Source organism: Rosa chinensis, chromosome 1, assembly GCF_002994745.2.
Source record: "Rosa chinensis cultivar Old Blush chromosome 1, RchiOBHm-V2, whole genome shotgun sequence".
In the NCBI taxonomy this organism is placed as follows: Eukaryota; Viridiplantae; Streptophyta; class Magnoliopsida; order Rosales; family Rosaceae; genus Rosa; species Rosa chinensis.
The window spans coordinates 34,956,532-34,973,703 of NC_037088.1; the positions used below are offsets into that span (position 1 = coordinate 34,956,532).

The 17,172-nt window shown below is 37.5% G+C and overlaps 2 protein-coding genes across 3 annotated transcripts; both read left to right on the plus strand.

The window, feature by feature from the left end:
* The first annotated feature begins 8,011 nt into the window (after positions 1-8,011).
* Positions 8,012-10,848, plus strand: LOC112181956 (protein NRT1/ PTR FAMILY 8.2). Of its 2 annotated transcripts, none has more exons than XM_024320360.2 (5): positions 8,012-8,157; positions 8,205-8,423; positions 8,515-8,732; positions 9,256-9,809; positions 9,956-10,848. In XM_024320360.2, the coding sequence occupies exons 2-5, from the start codon at positions 8,270-8,272 to the stop codon at positions 10,788-10,790; spliced, it is 1,761 nt and encodes a 586-aa protein (XP_024176128.1). In that variant the 5' UTR covers positions 8,012-8,157; positions 8,205-8,269; the 3' UTR covers positions 10,791-10,848. The 2 variants fall into 2 exon arrangements, with proteins under 2 accessions (XP_024176128.1, XP_040368940.1); XM_040513006.1 differs by having other exon boundaries at positions 8,022-8,157; positions 8,258-8,423.
* A 1,031-nt stretch (positions 10,849-11,879) lies between these two features.
* Positions 11,880-16,972, plus strand: LOC112182060 (pentatricopeptide repeat-containing protein At3g03580-like). The gene is given in 6 exon segments (XM_040514335.1): positions 11,880-12,545; positions 12,548-13,519; positions 13,522-14,354; positions 14,704-14,741; positions 15,113-15,304; positions 15,406-16,972. Coding segments are annotated over 3 exon segments (2,298 nt in total). The 5' UTR covers positions 11,880-11,929; the 3' UTR covers positions 14,232-14,354; positions 14,704-14,741; positions 15,113-15,304; positions 15,406-16,972.
* Positions 16,973-17,172: the final 200 nt, after the last annotated feature.

A 17,172-nucleotide genomic window follows, 5' to 3' on the forward strand; every position in this document is an offset into this window, starting at 1 on the left:
TCACACGACCCCCTAAACTGTGAAATTCAAATTTTTATACGTACGAAAATCATTTCATTCCACATAAAACCTACGAATAAATCATAATAACAATTATTCGTACAACTGGTCCATTATTAATTACCAAAATTACATAACGAAAATCCAGGTCATCACATTATGTGATACCCCAGAAATTTGTATTTATTTTCTAAGGATTTTCCGGAATCTAATTTGTGGTTATTGGACGGTTTCGTGGCTCGTGGACGGAGCGGAAGTGTTTCGGACGAATAATTTTTCAAAAAGTGTGGTTTTAGGGGGGTTGCAAAGGTTGACTTTTTATTCGTTGGGATTCTCTAAAAACTTCCTTCACGAAAGTTGTAGAGCGCGTCAATACGAGTTCGTGGACAAGTGGAATGCCTCAATTGGAGTTCGTATGAGAAAGTTATAAGCGTTTGAAAATTTGGAAAGTTCTATATATAGGGGTTTCCGTTTTCAGAAATTTTCATTTTTATTTTCGGAAGTTTCCAAAACCGGAAACTCAGAAACTCTCCGTTCTCTCTCCTCACCCGCGTCTGACCCGACCCGAACCCGGAGATCCGACCCGGCTTTTCCGGCTAGCTCCGACTGTCTCTGGCAGTGAAAATCTCCAGATCAGATTGTCTCCTTGTTCTGGTCGTCCCTCTAGCATCCTTTAGCAGCGATCCTCCTCCACGGCGGCACTGCAAATCGACAAAGTTAGGTGATTTCGGACTTGACTGGAAATCCTAGCTCTGGAGACGGCATGGCTTCAAGCTTTCATCTTTGGGTTCGTGGGAGCCTCCTTGATCAATCCTTGGTGTTTGTTTGGATCGATTTACGTGGAAATCGGTTCAACTCAGATTGAGCAAAAATTCAAAGCTTGTGAGGTAGTATTCGATCCTTTATGTTTGTTTTCTGACTTCGAGCTAGTTATGAAAATTCACAAGCATGCGTAGATGAAACTTTTTGGTGTTGGGAGTTTTGGGAAATATTGAGTTTTGGCTGGCGGAGGTGCGCCACCGCCTATGGCGGCATTCCGGAGGTGTTCTGGCCATGTAAAGGACTTGGTATTATATATGTTCTACTCGTTGATACGAGCATTTCGATATATAATATGCAAATTTTAGAGTTTGTATGAATTTGTTATGATTTTTACCGTTTCATACCTGTTGATTTATTCGATCCGTGAGGATCCAAGCGTTCGATCGACTTGTGGTTTGGACATATCGATCATAGAAGTATTCTGGAGACATTGAGTGGTCTCGGATGTGGTTTCGCCTTAATTGGCGTCACTTTGGGAATTTTGGTTCGATTTAGGGTTTCGAACGTTATTCCTTGTGTTTCATTGACTGAATCGAGGCTGTACTTTACTTAGGTACTTGACGAAGTATTCTTGGACGGTTAGTTGGTGGTTAGGCTGTTTTGTTCTGTATTGAAGACGTAGCTGGAGTTTCGAGGTGAGTAATCTCACAAGGTTCATTAATGAACGAAATTACCTTTATTGTTTTGGTGGTTTGTGGATTTATGAAAACAATATGCATGAATGATGCTTTTGATTGTTTTGGGTTGTGGCTTTTGGAAAACAAATGATTGTGGAAATGATTGATTTCGATTTGTTTTGAAAAGTGTTGAGATTTGTGTACGAAAACAATATGCATGGATTGATGCTCTTTTATTGTTTTGTGTTATGGCTTTTCGGAAAATAATGATTATGGAAATGTTGATTTCGATTGTTTTTAAAAAAAAAAGCGTTGCGATTTGTGTAACATTTTGGGTCCAGTGCGACTCCTTTAATGTTTTGCTCCAAGGGACTATGCGGCCCGAGGAACGAAGGTCTATGACCTTGGGCAGAATATCAGGTAATCACGTCTTTGGCCGAACGAGTGGTTACGTTTCAGTTAGATCTCTAATCTGTCTGCCATATAGGTAATTCATGGGGTAACGGGAATTGGTTATTGATAACTCATGACATTACGTGTTTTTATGGAACAAGGTGTGAGTTGCTTCCTTATTAACGGTTTTTAAGGGGAGAAGGTGCAAGTTATTTTCCTTATTAACGATTTGATAGAAATCAAGGTGTGAGTTGCTTTCTATGGTATGATTATGGTACATTTGATAGAATTCAAGGTGTGAGTTGTTTTCTATGTTTTATTGATAGAAATAAAGGTGTGAGTTGCTTTCTATGTTTTATTGATAGAAATCAAGGTGTGAGTTGTTTTCTATGGTACGATTGTGGTACAATTGATAGAAATCAAGGAGTGAGTTGTTATCTATGTTTTGATTTGAAAGGAAATTAAAGTGTTAGTTATTCTCCTTTATTTCGTGTTTTAAGGAATCAAAGCGTGAATTGTTTTACTTATTTCTTGTGTGAGTTGTGTTAACTGTTTTGAGTTACTCATACGGGCTTGCAAAAACTTACCAGGTTTGTTGTGTGACAGCCCGGTACACTATTCAAACGGTGTAGGGGTTAATCCTGTAGGTTAGGATAATCGGGGTTGAAGCTGAGGTAGCGCCTTTGCAGCTTTACGGTAGGAAGTTATTTCTGTGACCTTACTTTTAATAAGGACTTCCGTTGTAGTAAACTCTGAGGAGCATTTACGTTTTATTTTGTTGTTGACAATTTAATTCGTAAGCTTATGTAATATATGACTCTGTGGAGTGGGTCAATATTGACATAGTGGGTTCAGAGCATCAATATGTACTTGGGTTAAAAGGAAAAAGTTTCTAGGTATTTTGTATTGAAGGCTGAACGTTCACGCATATATAATTATGGGATTGTATATCGATTTTTATTTGTGTTAAAAATCAGGGGCGTGACAACTTATTAAGTTGTGTTGCCCTTGACCTCACATACATTGTCCAATGTCTCTGTTCAATACACCTATCAAAGAAGACATGTTTGATATTCCAGAGGTTCCTATGGAGGATGACTAATTTACTGATAGGTATGACATTTGATCATGCTGGAATGTTCTTTCGCTCTGGACTTGTTATATTCTATATTACTAACCTGGGTTGCAGGTAGAATGGCCAAATGAAATACCTGGATCGATATTGGCACAAGGGAGAAAAGCATAGTATGAGACAGTAAATGTGGATTATTTTTGTACCGGAGTTTGGAGTTTGGCACCACCATTTTTTCAATGATTATTTTTTTATCAGTACAGATGTTTGTAGCAGCCAAATATATCCCATGATTTTAGGACTAGGCAGTTTAGATACCAACAACATGATGGTGGAGTTAACTTCCCCCATCCTGCTCGATGGTCCTTTGTCATGTTGTAATGCACTGGATATTTTTTTTTCGTACTTTCTTTAATCATCATCATCATCATCATTATTCCAGATTATAGAAAATGAATCTGTCATAGTTTATGAGTACCATGAGAATGTTTATGTAGTATGATTATTTCTTGCTATTGATATTCACGTGTAGGAGAGAATGGGTCCATTTTTACTATAATTCATGTCGCATTGGTAAAGGCTACTACTGAGTACACTCCCTTAGCCTAGCCTCCTTTTAAACAGATCTTCATTCTTTCTTCTTTAGCAGGAGATATATCTATAGCAGGAGATATATCTAAAGCTAGTTTTTGCTGCTCCCTTATCAGTTTCAGGAAAATGATAGATGTATTTATGATTTTCGCAAGAATGCCTTAATAGAATTTTAACAAGATGCCTTGTTCCATACAGTAGATCTTGTGTTCTCCCATACTTGCAGAACCACCAAGTAGCTACTAACCAACGCACTTAAACCCCCGGAAAACCGTTGAACATTTTGATAACAGTTCTCAACTTCTCAACATCATCCAGCTCATTATGGGTCTCACTAGGCTCTAGGAACCAAGTCCATAGAAGGTTCTCCTAAAACTCCGTTTGAGATTGCTTCGCTATTAAAAAAAAATCAGCTTTTGTCTAAAATTTTAGATTTTATTGTGTTTGGTAAATAAATAAAAAACAGCTTTAGTTGAAAATTACATATCACTAGCATCAAAATTTTAGGAGTAACCCAAATGTTACTTTTAGAAGCTGTTTTCAATCAAAACACGCTCTAAAGTTTTTTAATGTACTTACAGCACTTTTAAAAGTATTGTTTCCCAAACACAAAACTGTTTTATTTCATAGCTGATTAAGTTTTACAACACAACCAAACATTTTTTTTAAAAGTCACAGCAATAATCCCAAACTAGCCCTAAATCTTTAAAAGATTGGAGAAAAAGAAAGTGTGCTTAGATGCTAATAGTTTTAGGAATCATACATATAACTACTAGCCTTCTTGCACACATCTTTCATGCATTCAAGAAATATTCTTGTTTTTTTCCACATCAATTATCCCCGATTTTCGGGTTACGTACAAGGATGGTCTGGACATGGCTATGGGGGTGTCACAGTTGATTACAGCTAATGGAGAGTGGAATATTACTCTTCTAAATCAGATTGGTACGTCGCAAGAGGTGGAAGCAATTCTTGGTATCCCATTGATTTGTAATGGAGGCCGTGATAAGTTAATATGGAATCAAAACCGAAATGGAAAGTACTCTGTAAAGAGTGGCTATTGGCTAGCTTTAAAAGAGGGTAGGATGCAACGGGGGTCTGGTAGTGGTAATCCTACGGATTCGGAGTTTTGGAGGCAGCTTTGGAAGATTAAAGTCCCTCCAAAGATGTCCCATTTTCTTTGGAGATGTACCTCTGGGTGTCTTTCTTGTAAGAGTTCGTTATATTCGAGGAGATTGGTAATGGATTCAACGTGTTCAAGGTGCCAACAAGCTCAGGAATCTCCTTTACACGCAATATATCAATGTCCACTTTGTATTGCGGTGTTGGAAAAGACGAACTTCTACTCAAAGTTGGGCCAAGGTACGTGGAGTTCTTTCTTTAATTTTATGGAAGATGCTAGAAAGATCTTAACGGTGGATGAGTTGAGTTTTTTGGTGGTGTTATTATGGTGTAATTGGAAAGAGAGAAATGCAGTACAATTTGGAGAGCAACCTAGGCCTCCAGAGATGATTTATGAAATGGGGGCAGCGATATGGGCTGGTATTTTGCAAGTACAAGGTCTTAATCAAAATGGAACATGTGATGGTAGTATTACAGTGCCTAGTCATTGGATGCCACCTCCTGTGGACCATGTGAAGTTGAATTGTGATGCTGCTGTTCTACAGAATGGAAGTCAAGTTGGTGTGGGTGTGGTGTGTAGAGATTATAGGGGCTCTCTGGTGGGTGCTATGGGAGAAAGACTCATGTATAGATTGCAACCTCGGGCTACGGAATTGATGGCCATTTTGAAGGGTTTAGAGTGGTTTAACGGTCAAGGATGGAGGGGTTTGATTATTGAAACTGATTGCCTCGAGGCCGTGCAATTAGTTAATGGTACTGATGAATGTCTTGCAAATGAAGGATTACTGGTGGATAGAATTAGATTCCTGATGGGGTCTATGGGCATTCAAGGCATTCATTTTGTGTGTAGGGTGGTAAATGGGGCAACTCATGTAGTAGCGGGATTTGTAGCTCGTGATAATGGGCGACATAGTTGGTTAGGGGTTGGGCCCTCTTGGCTCATGGATGTCATTGTTAGTGACGGACCCGTAACTGGTTTAGGTAGTAGGGAGGAGAGTGGGGACGTTGTGTCTACCACCGGTCAATCCCATGTTTTGTAGTTTGGCTTTCTTTGAATAAATGAATCATTCATTCTCAAAAAAAAAATTATCCCCGATTTTATTATGTTAGGGTAGTTCTAGTTGGACCTCCAAATTTGATATTTGGACCTCCAACTTTTTTTAATTATTAATAGACTTTGTCTAGTTATATGAAAAGACAAATAAGGACAAAGAGAGAAAAATAGAAAAATAAATAAATAAATACTCTTCTTACCTCCTCCAACCAAATATAACATTCAATTAATTTTTTTTTTTCCGAAATCTCCTTATATTATCTATATAATTTATAATTTACCTAAAATAATTAAGTAAAAATAATAATTTATATACATGACCTATCATTTAATAATTAATACAAAATACATTCAAAACAATCAGATTTGGAATTTTCTTAAACTAAATTAATTAAATATTATGATATAGTTATTACTTGATCTTCCAACCCAAAACCCTTGAAATCCTACTTTTAGCAAATTCAAAGGGATTCCAACAACATATCAAGATCGAGAACTAACTCTCTGATTTTTTTTCTTTTCTTTAAAGAGGATCAAAGGATTTCACTCCTACCCCCATGGTGACTCGAACCCATGACTTCGTACATGGGTAGTGGGTGCTCTAACCACTGAGCTAACACCACATCGTCAGAACCAACTCTCTGATTAATTTTGGTGGAGGACAGACCTACTCATAAGAGAGCAATATCATGTAATTTTGATTCAATCTTCTTCTTGTGGTTGAAGATAGAGATAAAAAGTACAGTAACAGATTATTGTATTTCATGTTCAAGGCGTTTTGATAAAAATAAGGAGGTCTACTTAGCTTTTCAAGTATTCTAAAAAGTAAATTAGAGGTATACTAAGCATGGGAGGTCCAAATAGCAAATTTGGAGGTCCAACTAGAACCACCCTACTATTTTTTGAAATTAATTGAAAAAAAATGGAGGTCTAAATATCAAATTTAGATATCCAACTAGAACCACAATTTTGAAATATCAAATATTTTCCTAACATTAGAGTAAGCCCTCACCTTTAAAAGTGAAATAGTGAAAGACGAAGGCCTACTTAAGGTACAGTTTTTAAGGGACAGTGAGAGACAAGTGAATCTGATGACTAAAAATAAATGCACAGTTTTAAGTTGTTATAATTTTTGCTTTTATATTTAATACATGTGGTTGAGATGCATTTGTCTCTCACAGTCCCTTAAAACTGTCTATTAAGTGAGTAAATTTGGTGAAGAGTTTTTCTATTGGAACCTCCAAATTTACTCACTTGACCTCTATGCTTTTTACACCTCCTGTCAAATTTTCAAATACTAAATTTACTCATTAAACCTCACTAAAGTTTCTCAAATAACCTCACTCATATAATTAATTTACAAACAACGAAGATCTTTATAATAAAAAAACTTAGTCATTTCAATGATTTAATTACTCTATAAATCTTAATTACATCTCTATTCCTTAATCAGACAACATAAATCTCTTATCCAATAAAAAAAAAATCAAACACAAGGTATTGAGTTTTAAAAATTAATAAAAATAAAATAACATGAACTATTATATGATTTTTTTAATTTACTTTTTCTTTTTTAGTTGTTAAAAAAAAAGATTAATAATTTTTCTTAATGTTTCTCTATTTTCTGTACCTCATGATTAATTATTTAAATATTTTTTTTACTTATTTTTATTTGCTAGCTCTTTTTTTTCTCTTCTTCTTTTTACAAATATAATGGATAGATTTAGGTTTAGGGCATAATACAATTTATTTTGTTCTCTTTGACCAATATGCATTCAATATGCATAATTGCATATCATACATTTTTATCTTAATCATAGTTTTATTTCTTAATAAATATATATATATATATATATATATATGAATGCTTTAATGAGTATGTAGTGAAATTGGAAAATGAAAATAGATAGGGAAAATAATAAAGAATGCAATCTAATATTATTGAATTGGAAAGTCCAGAGAAAATAAATATAACCATTTTTTATACCAAATTATTGTCCCTAATAGTCATTTTATAGTAGGTTATATATGTCATTTAATAATTCATAATAGAGTGAGGTCAAGTGAGCAGATTTGGAGGTCCTAATAGAAACTCGATCTCTTTGGTGAAAGACGATGAAAATCATTGTTAATTATTATATTTGGGTCCTTCAAATATGACCAACAAGATGGTAATTCCACATTCTCCAGGAACAAAAAAAAAAACCAACAAGAAATGGTCATCTTTTAATTTTATTTATTTATTTTTGTTTCAGTGAATTTGGTTAATTAATAATTAATCATGCACGTGCTGACGTGCAGATTCAGTTTCTAGTAAACTAGTGTACATTATTTGCAAAACTTGGACTCTTCTTATTTATTTCTTGGTGACAAGTGAAAACAGATCATTGAGGAATCATTGTCTCGTCATTTGCTCAAACCTTTCCCCATATCTCCCTCATAAATAAAAGCTCACAGAATTAATGGGCTGTATCTCACTTTCTCTGGTATGTGTTTTTGATCTGGGTAAAACTACTTCTCTGTTTGATTTCAGTTTCTGGGTATTAGCTGATTCTCAAGTCTGAGAAGGGTTTTAGTGCTGGACAGAGTCTGTAAGCCATGGCAGAAGATTATGTATACTTACATGGTGGGAGAGTTGGAGGACCCATTGCAGAAGATGATTTATACACCAAAGATGGGACAGTGGATTACAGAGGGAACCCGGCTAACAAAAATGTCACAGGAACCTGGAAGGCATGCCCTTTTATTCTAGGTACTAATTCAAGATCGATCCTTTGTATTATAGGCCCTTCCCTTATGTTTTAGGTACTTAAATTTTTTGGGTTTGATTGATTTTTCAATAGGGAATGAATTGTGTGAAAGATTGGCATTCTATGGGATGAGTGCAAATCTGGTGCTTTATTTCAAGAATCATCTACACCAGAGCAGTGCTGCTGCAGCTAAAAGTATCTCAAATTGGACTGGAACATGCTACCTCACCCCCTTGATTGGTGCATTTCTGGCTGATGCTTATTTGGGAAGATACAAGACCATTGCCTCTTTCACAATCATCTATGTCATTGTAAGTTCCTTCTTAAACTTAAATTTCATATATACTACGTATTCTTATACTTGATGAAGCAACATGTTTGACTTGAAGAACACTTTATAGTGGGGGCATTGTTCTGGGAATTTGTAGTTTGCTTATCAATCGATTCCCAAGTGCACCTTGTACTTAAGTAGCTTGTACCATAATTCTCCAAAATGTGACCCTTATTATTGGCATTTTGTAAAATAGCCAAACACCCTTCAAAGATTTAGTTCTATTTTAGACCATTTAGATTTTGAACTGAACTTAGGGTTCAAGTCCTGCACAACAGGTATTCGAGCACTACTTGATGTGGTTTGGCCATTGCTTGATGCGTTTTGAGCACTATTCAAATGGTGTCAGAGCTTAACATAATGGTTACATCCTTAAGGCTGCAAAAAGGGGTTGTCTTCAATATTGCAAAAAATGACTAGTTTGGAAACTATATGGTTTATGGAGCTTCTTTTGTTGGTATATTCTCCCTCGTAAGAAACTCATGGGTTAATTATCTGCATAGGGGATGGCTCTCTTGACAATGTCGACATCAGTCCCAGGCCTGAAACCTACCTGTGTTTCGAAAGATGACTGCTATGCAACTGCTGGACAATCTGCAGCCTGCTTTGTGGCATTGTACCTTATAGCTTTGGCAACTGGTGGGATTAAGCCTTGTGTCTCAGCTTATGGAGCAGATCAGTTTGACGAGGATGATGAGATTGAAAAGAAGCACAAGAGTTCTTTCTTCAACTGGTTCTATTTTGTCATCAACATTGGTGCTTTGATTGCTAGTTCATTGCTGGTATGGATACAAACCAACATTGGTTGGGAATGGGGTTTCGGCATACCAGCAGTTGCCATGGCAATTGCTGTAGTGAGTTTCTTTTCGGGTACTAGGATATACAGGAACCAGAACCCAGGAGGTAGCCCGATAACCCGAATAGTTCAGGTGGTGGTGGCATCTGTGAGAAAATACAAGGTGAAAGTACCTGAAGACAAGTCCCTTTTCTATGAGACTGCGGATGCAGAGTCTGCTATCAAAGGAAGCCGCAAGCTTGAACACACAAATGAGTTTAGGTTTGTTTCTAAATTGGTAATCTTGGATTATTTGATGACATACAGGATCCATGTATTAAAGCAACTCGCAATTAAGGTTAAGGCTTAGTAGAGATGAGCAATCAAAATACTTTGGTATTTTGTTGATTTGTATTTTTTCTATTCAGGTTTTTTGACAAAGCAGTTGTGGAGCTACCAACAGACAACATAAAGGGCTTCATAGACCCGTGGAGACTTTGTACAGTTACCCAAGTAGAGGAGCTAAAATCAATCATAAGGTTGCTTCCTGTTTGGGCCACTGGTATCATCTTTGCTGCGGTCTTCAGTCAGATGAGCAACTTCTTTGTGTTGCAAGGCAGCCTTATGGATCTTCATGTTGGCTCCTCTAGCTTTGAGATTCCAGCAGCCTCCCTGTCTGTATTCGATACCCTTAGTGTTATTGTTTGGATCCCAATCTATGATCGACTCATTGTCCCATTTACTAGAAAATTCACAGGTCACAAAAATGGCATAACGTCACTCCAGAGGATGGGAATTGGTCTCTTCATTTCCATATTCTCCATGATATGTGCTGCAATTCTAGAGTATATCAGACTCCAAAAGGTTCGAGAGCACAACTATTATGACCTTGACCATATGCCCATGTCTGTTTTTTGGCAAGTGCCTCAGTATTTCCTAATAGGTGCTGCAGAAGTCTTCACAGTCATTGGACAGGTTGACTTTTTCTACGATCAAGCACCTGATGCCATGAGAAGCTTGTCTTCTGCTCTTGCACTCTCCACTGTTGCATTAGGAAACTACTTAAACTCTCTGCTTGTCACCGTTGTTTCCAACGTGACGACAAAGAACAATAAACCGGGATGGATACCGGACAATTTGAACTACGGTCACCTCGATTATTTCTTCTATTTTCTCACAGTGCTGAGTGTTCTGAACCTTGGAGCTTTTATGTTAATTTCCAAGTGGTACACATATAAAAAGACTCTGGGAACTCTGCGTTGATGGCTACAAAGAAAATGGTTTCTGCTGCCTATACAGGCTTATAGCTTTTACTTTGTTACTCGAAAGTCTTTAGTCTGTTTGTGTAAGGAGCATGGACATTGTGTATCCCAGTAGGTTAAGAGACTAGAATTGATATACATATATACATATATATATATATATATATATATATGTATGAGAAAATGTCACAAACAGTACCCGAACTAAGGCTCATTCTTAACTTCAGTACCCGACTATGCAAAACTATCACTTTGGTACCTCAAGTTTGAATTCCGACCCAAGAATGGTACACGCTGTTTATCACGGCGTTAACTAGCTAACCACGTGGCATATTTTGAGGGCCCTCATGGTTTGCCACGTAGTAAAGACTTAACGCTGTGATGGACGGCGTGTACCATTCTTGGATCGAGTTTCAAACTTGGGGTACCAAAGTGATAGTTTTGCATAGTCGGATACTGAAGTTAGGAGTCGGTCTTAGTTCGGGTACTGTTTGAAATATTCTCTCTCTCTCTCTATATATATATATATATATTGGGAACTAGAAAATCCAATTACAAACTAGATACAAGTTCTGATCAAAACGTAACAAGGACAGAATGGGATGGGGAACTATTACACCATACATAAATTTGACTGATGTTCTGACCTATATGTGCAAAGTGATCAGTCACCACATTAGCTTCTCTAAGCACGTCAAGGAATGAAATGTTAATAAAATGAGTCTCTAAAGAGAAAAAACTAGAATGGCTCTAAACACGTGAAGGAAGAAAATGTTGATAAAATTAGTCTCCAAAAATTAGTAGAGATTAGAATGATACACAAGAGACTGGTGTATTAAAGAATGTAAGTTCTTCTATGCACCATCGATAGAAGTGACACATGACTTATTATATAATTTCAACCCTTGATATTTATAATCAACATTATTTTTTCAATAAATAAAAAGTGTATTTAATGTTATTCAACTGGTCATTTGTGTTGGTGTAAATGCACGTTGCCTCCCGTAAAACAATTACTTTCCACTCTTCATTTCGCTTTGCAATTTTATAAAACGACAGCGTTTTTGGAAAGAGAAGAGAGAGGGGGAACTTATAATCCAGGATGCAGGGCCAAACTACGGCATTCTTTTCCGTACTCAAATGAGAACTGCGAACGTAAGCAGCTTCTATGGTCTTAGCAAACAAGTTGTCTATTCAATGTTCTCAAAATCTCTGTCTTCCAGTAAAACTAGAAGAGAAGTACACAAACTCAACTCACTGATCATCACTTTAGGATTACACCAATCTGTGTTGTTCTCTGGCCAACTCATAAGCAAGTATGCCCAACTCAGATACCCCATTTCTTCCCTCTCAGTTTTCCACCAAGTTTGGCCCAAACACAATCCCTATCTATGGAACTCAATCATCAGAGCACTTATCCATAATGGGCTTCACTCAAAAGCTCTTGACCATTACAATGAAATGCATGGAATGAATGTTCAGCCTGATAGGTACACATTTCCTTCAGTGATCAATGCCTGTGCTGGGTTGTGTGATCTGGAAATGGGTATGGTTGTGCATCACCGTATTCTGGAGAAGGGTTTCGGCTCAGACTTGTATATATGTAATGCATTGATAGATATGTATGCTAGATTCGGTGAACTTGGTAATGCACGCCATGTGTTCGATGAAATGCCTGAAAGAGATATTGTGTCGTGGAATAGTCTGATTTCAGGGTACGGTTCAAATGGATATTGGGAGGAAGTTTTGAAAAGGTTTGTAGATTAAGAATTGATGGGTTGTTACCGGATTGTTTTTCGATATCTAGTGTTCTGCCTGCGTGTGGAGGCTTGGTTGATGTTAAAGAGGGTCAGTTAGTTCATGCTATGGTTGAAAAGATTGGAGTGCATGCAGATGTTTTAGTAAGTAATGGGCTTCTCTCAATGTACTTCAAATTTGATTGGTCTAAAGATGCTCAAATTCTTTTTGATGAGATGGTAGTTAGGGACTCTGTTAGTTGGAACACTGTGATTTGTGGGTACTCGCAGTTGGGATTATTTGAAGGGGCAATCAATTTGTTCAGGGTAATGATAAAGGAATTCACACCTGATTTGCTAACAATCACATCCGTGCTCCGTGCTTGTTCACATTTACAAGACTTGGAACTTGCAAAATATGTTCATGGCTACATGAAAAGAAGTGGTTTTGAATTTGATACAATGGCGAACAATGTACTTATTGATACGTATGCAAAATGTGGAAGTCTATTAGCTTCACGGGAAGTATTTGACTACATGGAATGCAGAGATTCTGTGTCATGGAATTCTATGATCAATGGTTACTTTCTTAATGGTTGTTTTGATGAAGGGTTAAATCATTTTAAGATGATGCGGAGTAACATGACACCTGATTCTGTGAGTTGTGTGACGATCCTGTCTGTCTATACTCAACTCAGACATGTGGACCAGGGGAAAATGATCCACTGTGATATAGTGAAACTGGGATTTGATTCAGATGTTATTGTCAACAATGTTCTTGTCGATTTTTATGCTAAATGTGGCAAAATACAAGATGCACTAAAAGTATTTGACAGCATGACAGCACGTGATGTTGTGTCATGGAATAGCATAATTTCTGCATGCATTCATAATGAAGACTGTAGTTTAGGTTTCAGAATGATTTTTAGAATGAGAAATGAGGGAGTGATGCCTGATATGGCAACAATGTTAGGTATCTTACCAGTGTGTTCCTTACTGCCAAACGAAAAGGACAAGAGATCCACGGCTGCATTTTCAGGTTAGGATTTCATTCAGATGTTCCAGTTGGGAATGCACTAATAGAAATGTACTCTAGTTGTGGTCGCTTGGAAACCTCCATACGAGTATTTGAGCAAATGTACATAAAGGATGTGGTGACATGGACTTCGTTGATCTCTGCATATGGGACATGTGGTGAAGGTGAGAAAGCATTGAGAGCTTTTGAAGAAATGGAAGCAACTGGTGTTCTTCCTGATCATCTAGCTTTTCTGGCCGTCATATATGCTTGTAGCCATTCAGGTTTGGTAGAAGACGGTCTGGCTTACTTTGACCGAATGAAAAAACACTACAAAGTTGAGCCTAGGATGGAGCACTATGCTTGTGTAGTTGACCTCCTATCCCGCTCTGGGCTATTAGCTCAAGCCGAGGACTTTATCCATACAATGCCGATGAAGGCAGATGCAAGTATATGGGGATCTTTACTTAGTGCTTGCCGAGAAAATGGAGAAGAAAAGATAGCTGCACATGTCTCAGAGCAGATAGTTCAATTGAATTCTTATGACACGGGGTATCATATTTTGGTGTCGAATGTATATGCAGCTTTAGGGAAGTGGGATAAGGTGAGAATGATGAGGAAATACATGAAAGCTAAAGGACTCACAAAAGATCCTGAATTTAGCTGGATGGAGATTCAAAAGAAGGGCTGAGGTTGTATTTGGTAGTTGTTGGTTTGCTGGGCTGGCAAGGGTATGATGATTTGCGATTTATCTCACTTCTGAGAAGGATGAGATGAAAAACATTATAAGACAGGGATAGGCTGGCCATATCAGGTAATGATTGATGAATAACCCTTTTCCTTTTGAATTGAAAATCTGTAAATTTTTAAAGAAAATGTTTTTCTGGATAGATGCCTCAATTTGAACACGTTTAAATTGTTTCTAACATGTTTTTTTTTATTTTTTTATTTCTTGATTCTCATTTACCCTATTCTTAAGCACATACACAAGCGCGTGCGGGTGCGCGCGCGCGCGCACACACACACAAAAGTTTGATATTCATTCACACCTTCGTGGATTTTCAGTGAATGCTGAGGTTATCATTCATGCTTTTATAAGATAGAGCCTGTTTTTTTTGTTTGATTAACATCGTTGAGTTCTTGTCTTTCATCATATGGTGTAGGTCCAATGTTTGAAGGAGATTTACCAGACTGATTTGAGGTTAGAACGTATAGTGTGCTTGAAGAGCGAAAAATTATTCATTCCGACCTTTCCCTTGAAATACGTAAGAGAGAGAGAGAGAGAGAGAGAGATTATAAAAAAAAAAAAAAAAAAAAAACCTTCAAGTTCCTAAATCCTACCCAGTAAATGATTCTTTAATATTGCTTGTCTAAACTCAAGTAAAGTCTGAATCTTAGCTTTGTTTCCAGAAATTACGATAGTAAGTTAATAGTTTTATATTCTTTAAGAAGCTGCATAATTATGGCTTTAGTTTATGACCAGTGGTTTCCGTCAATCGACAAAATTTTGCCAAATCAGCTCATTTACTTCTCATGTAGTTATCTGATTGCATGATTTATGTGTGGCTGCAGATATGGTACAGAGTTTATATATCTGCAGGCGAGGTTCTGAAAGGTTGAGATCTGGGACTGTAATTGGAAATATGAATGTACCTGCCAGCACTCTTGTGGCTTTGGTCTGATATGATTGGGAACAGTTTTGTGTGTACTTCTAAAAGAGCAGGACTTGTCATTTTCTCAACATGCTTTAAATTTCAATTGTTGGTATTGATTTTCATTCTTGATATTTACTATAAAGATATTTTTATTTAGCTGAGTATTATAATACTTACTGCATTTTTTTGTCTTTTACTGTTGGTTCTTAGGATGTTGAAACCGAATAAGACATCGGCCAATGACAGGAAGAGGAAGTTACCAATGACAGGTACTACTATCCCTTAGCTTGAATAATTTCGCAAGTCATAAATTTCTAGTAGGATTATATCTCTTGGTCGAGTCTCTTAATTGCTAGAATGTTGTTGTGGTTTCTTTTGCAGTTGATAATAGTACTGTTAGGATTTCATGGCTTATTAATTAGTGAGTTTTTGTTGACGTTTTGGTGATGGAAAAGTCCTGGAGACGTTTGCATTTTTATTGAGTTTGAATAAGTTGAAAAGTGTAAAGTTATATGCAGCCGTGTGATTTGGAAAGGTATTGAAAACAGAGGAACAGGAAGCCAAGTTTGCGGCCTATGGAAAAGCAATATGTGTCCGCCATGTGATAATGGTATTGGTGAGAATGACCACGAAATGGATGCTGAAGAGGAGTAACATGAAGATTATTTTGGCTATATGCATTAAGCTTATTAGGTTTTCGTGAGTTACTATTCATTAGAACGTTGACTATGGTTTTTTTTTTTTTGAGAAATAGATAACTTCATTACTTATCCATGGCCAGAAGGCACGTACATCATAAGTTGTCTCATACCAACAGTTTTAGATGGCACAAGCCGCCAAACATATGACAGGTGATCTTCACAGTAAACAAAATATGCACAATTACTTTTTGTGCCTAGCCAAATGAAAACAAAATCCAAACTATCTAAGTTCTTGCTATAGCAACCCTAATCACCTAGATACCTCAATTGGTGTACGACTAGAGAAGCTAACTTACATAGCACCAAACTCTAACTCAATTTAGTCACAAGAGCAGGAAACTAGAGTTTCCTTTTGCCCTTTTCCAGAAATTCAACCACAATGTCTCCTGGATCCCAAATCCAACTCATAGGAGAAGTTAAACCCAACGTATGGGCTGAGTTGGGCCCAGCAGCAGCTTAGAGCCCCGTTGCAGCTGTCGGCCGTCGCCGAATGCAGTCGTCATCCGTACCCAGTACAGCCACCATACCAACTACCTTCGAACAGCCAAACTAGCGATTCCGAGCAACCAAAAAAGTGACTCCGAACAGCCAAGCTAGCGCTACCAGCAAATTAACCCAAGATCCAAGCAACTCCGGCACCACATGCATCCAGACCACAATTGTTGACCACACTAGCGGCGTCGGCATCAAACTTCTCAGAGCTATCCACCGAAGCAGGACTCTGCCACCGTTCTGTAGCGCCGCCACCAGCAGACTTGTCCCACCATCAAAGACCTGCCAAACCCTAAAGGAATGATGCCCCGATCCATACCAGATCCCAGATCTCCTCTCAGACTATAATCACGAAGTCGTTTACGTCTCGGCCGGAGAATGAAGGGGATCGCTACTACACAAACCACAAAATTGGAGGTACCGAAGACCTCCCTGGAAGCAGCCTACGAGAGGCGGCACTAGGGTTTTGAGAGGGCACGCTCTCGCTCTCGACTCTCATCTTTTTTTTTTTTTTGAACGTTGACTATGGTTATTCACACATGGATGCTCTTAATTAGTTGCAAAATTGTATTAAATCGTGTATACTTATATTTTTTTGGACAATGAACAATGATTTTATTCGTTAAATATGATTTAGATCATACAATAGGGCATCCGAGATAATAGTCGGAGCTGAAGTGAACCACTCGGTCTGAATAGAGGATTCAAAATCAAGGCTAGCCAATCTATGAGCAACAAAATTTGCTTGCCTATTCTCATGAAGAAATTCAATGGACTGAAAGGA

Coding starts and splice junctions, on each gene's coding strand:
- LOC112181956 (XM_024320360.2), top strand. CDS start 8,270: ATGGCAGAAGATTATGTATACTTACATGGTGGGAGAGTTGGAGGACCC. Junction 8,424..8,514: donor GGCATGCCCTTTTATTCTAG/GTACTAATTCAA, acceptor ATTTTTCAATAG/GGAATGAATTGTGTGAAAGA. Junction 8,733..9,255: donor TCACAATCATCTATGTCATT/GTAAGTTCCTTC, acceptor TTATCTGCATAG/GGGATGGCTCTCTTGACAAT.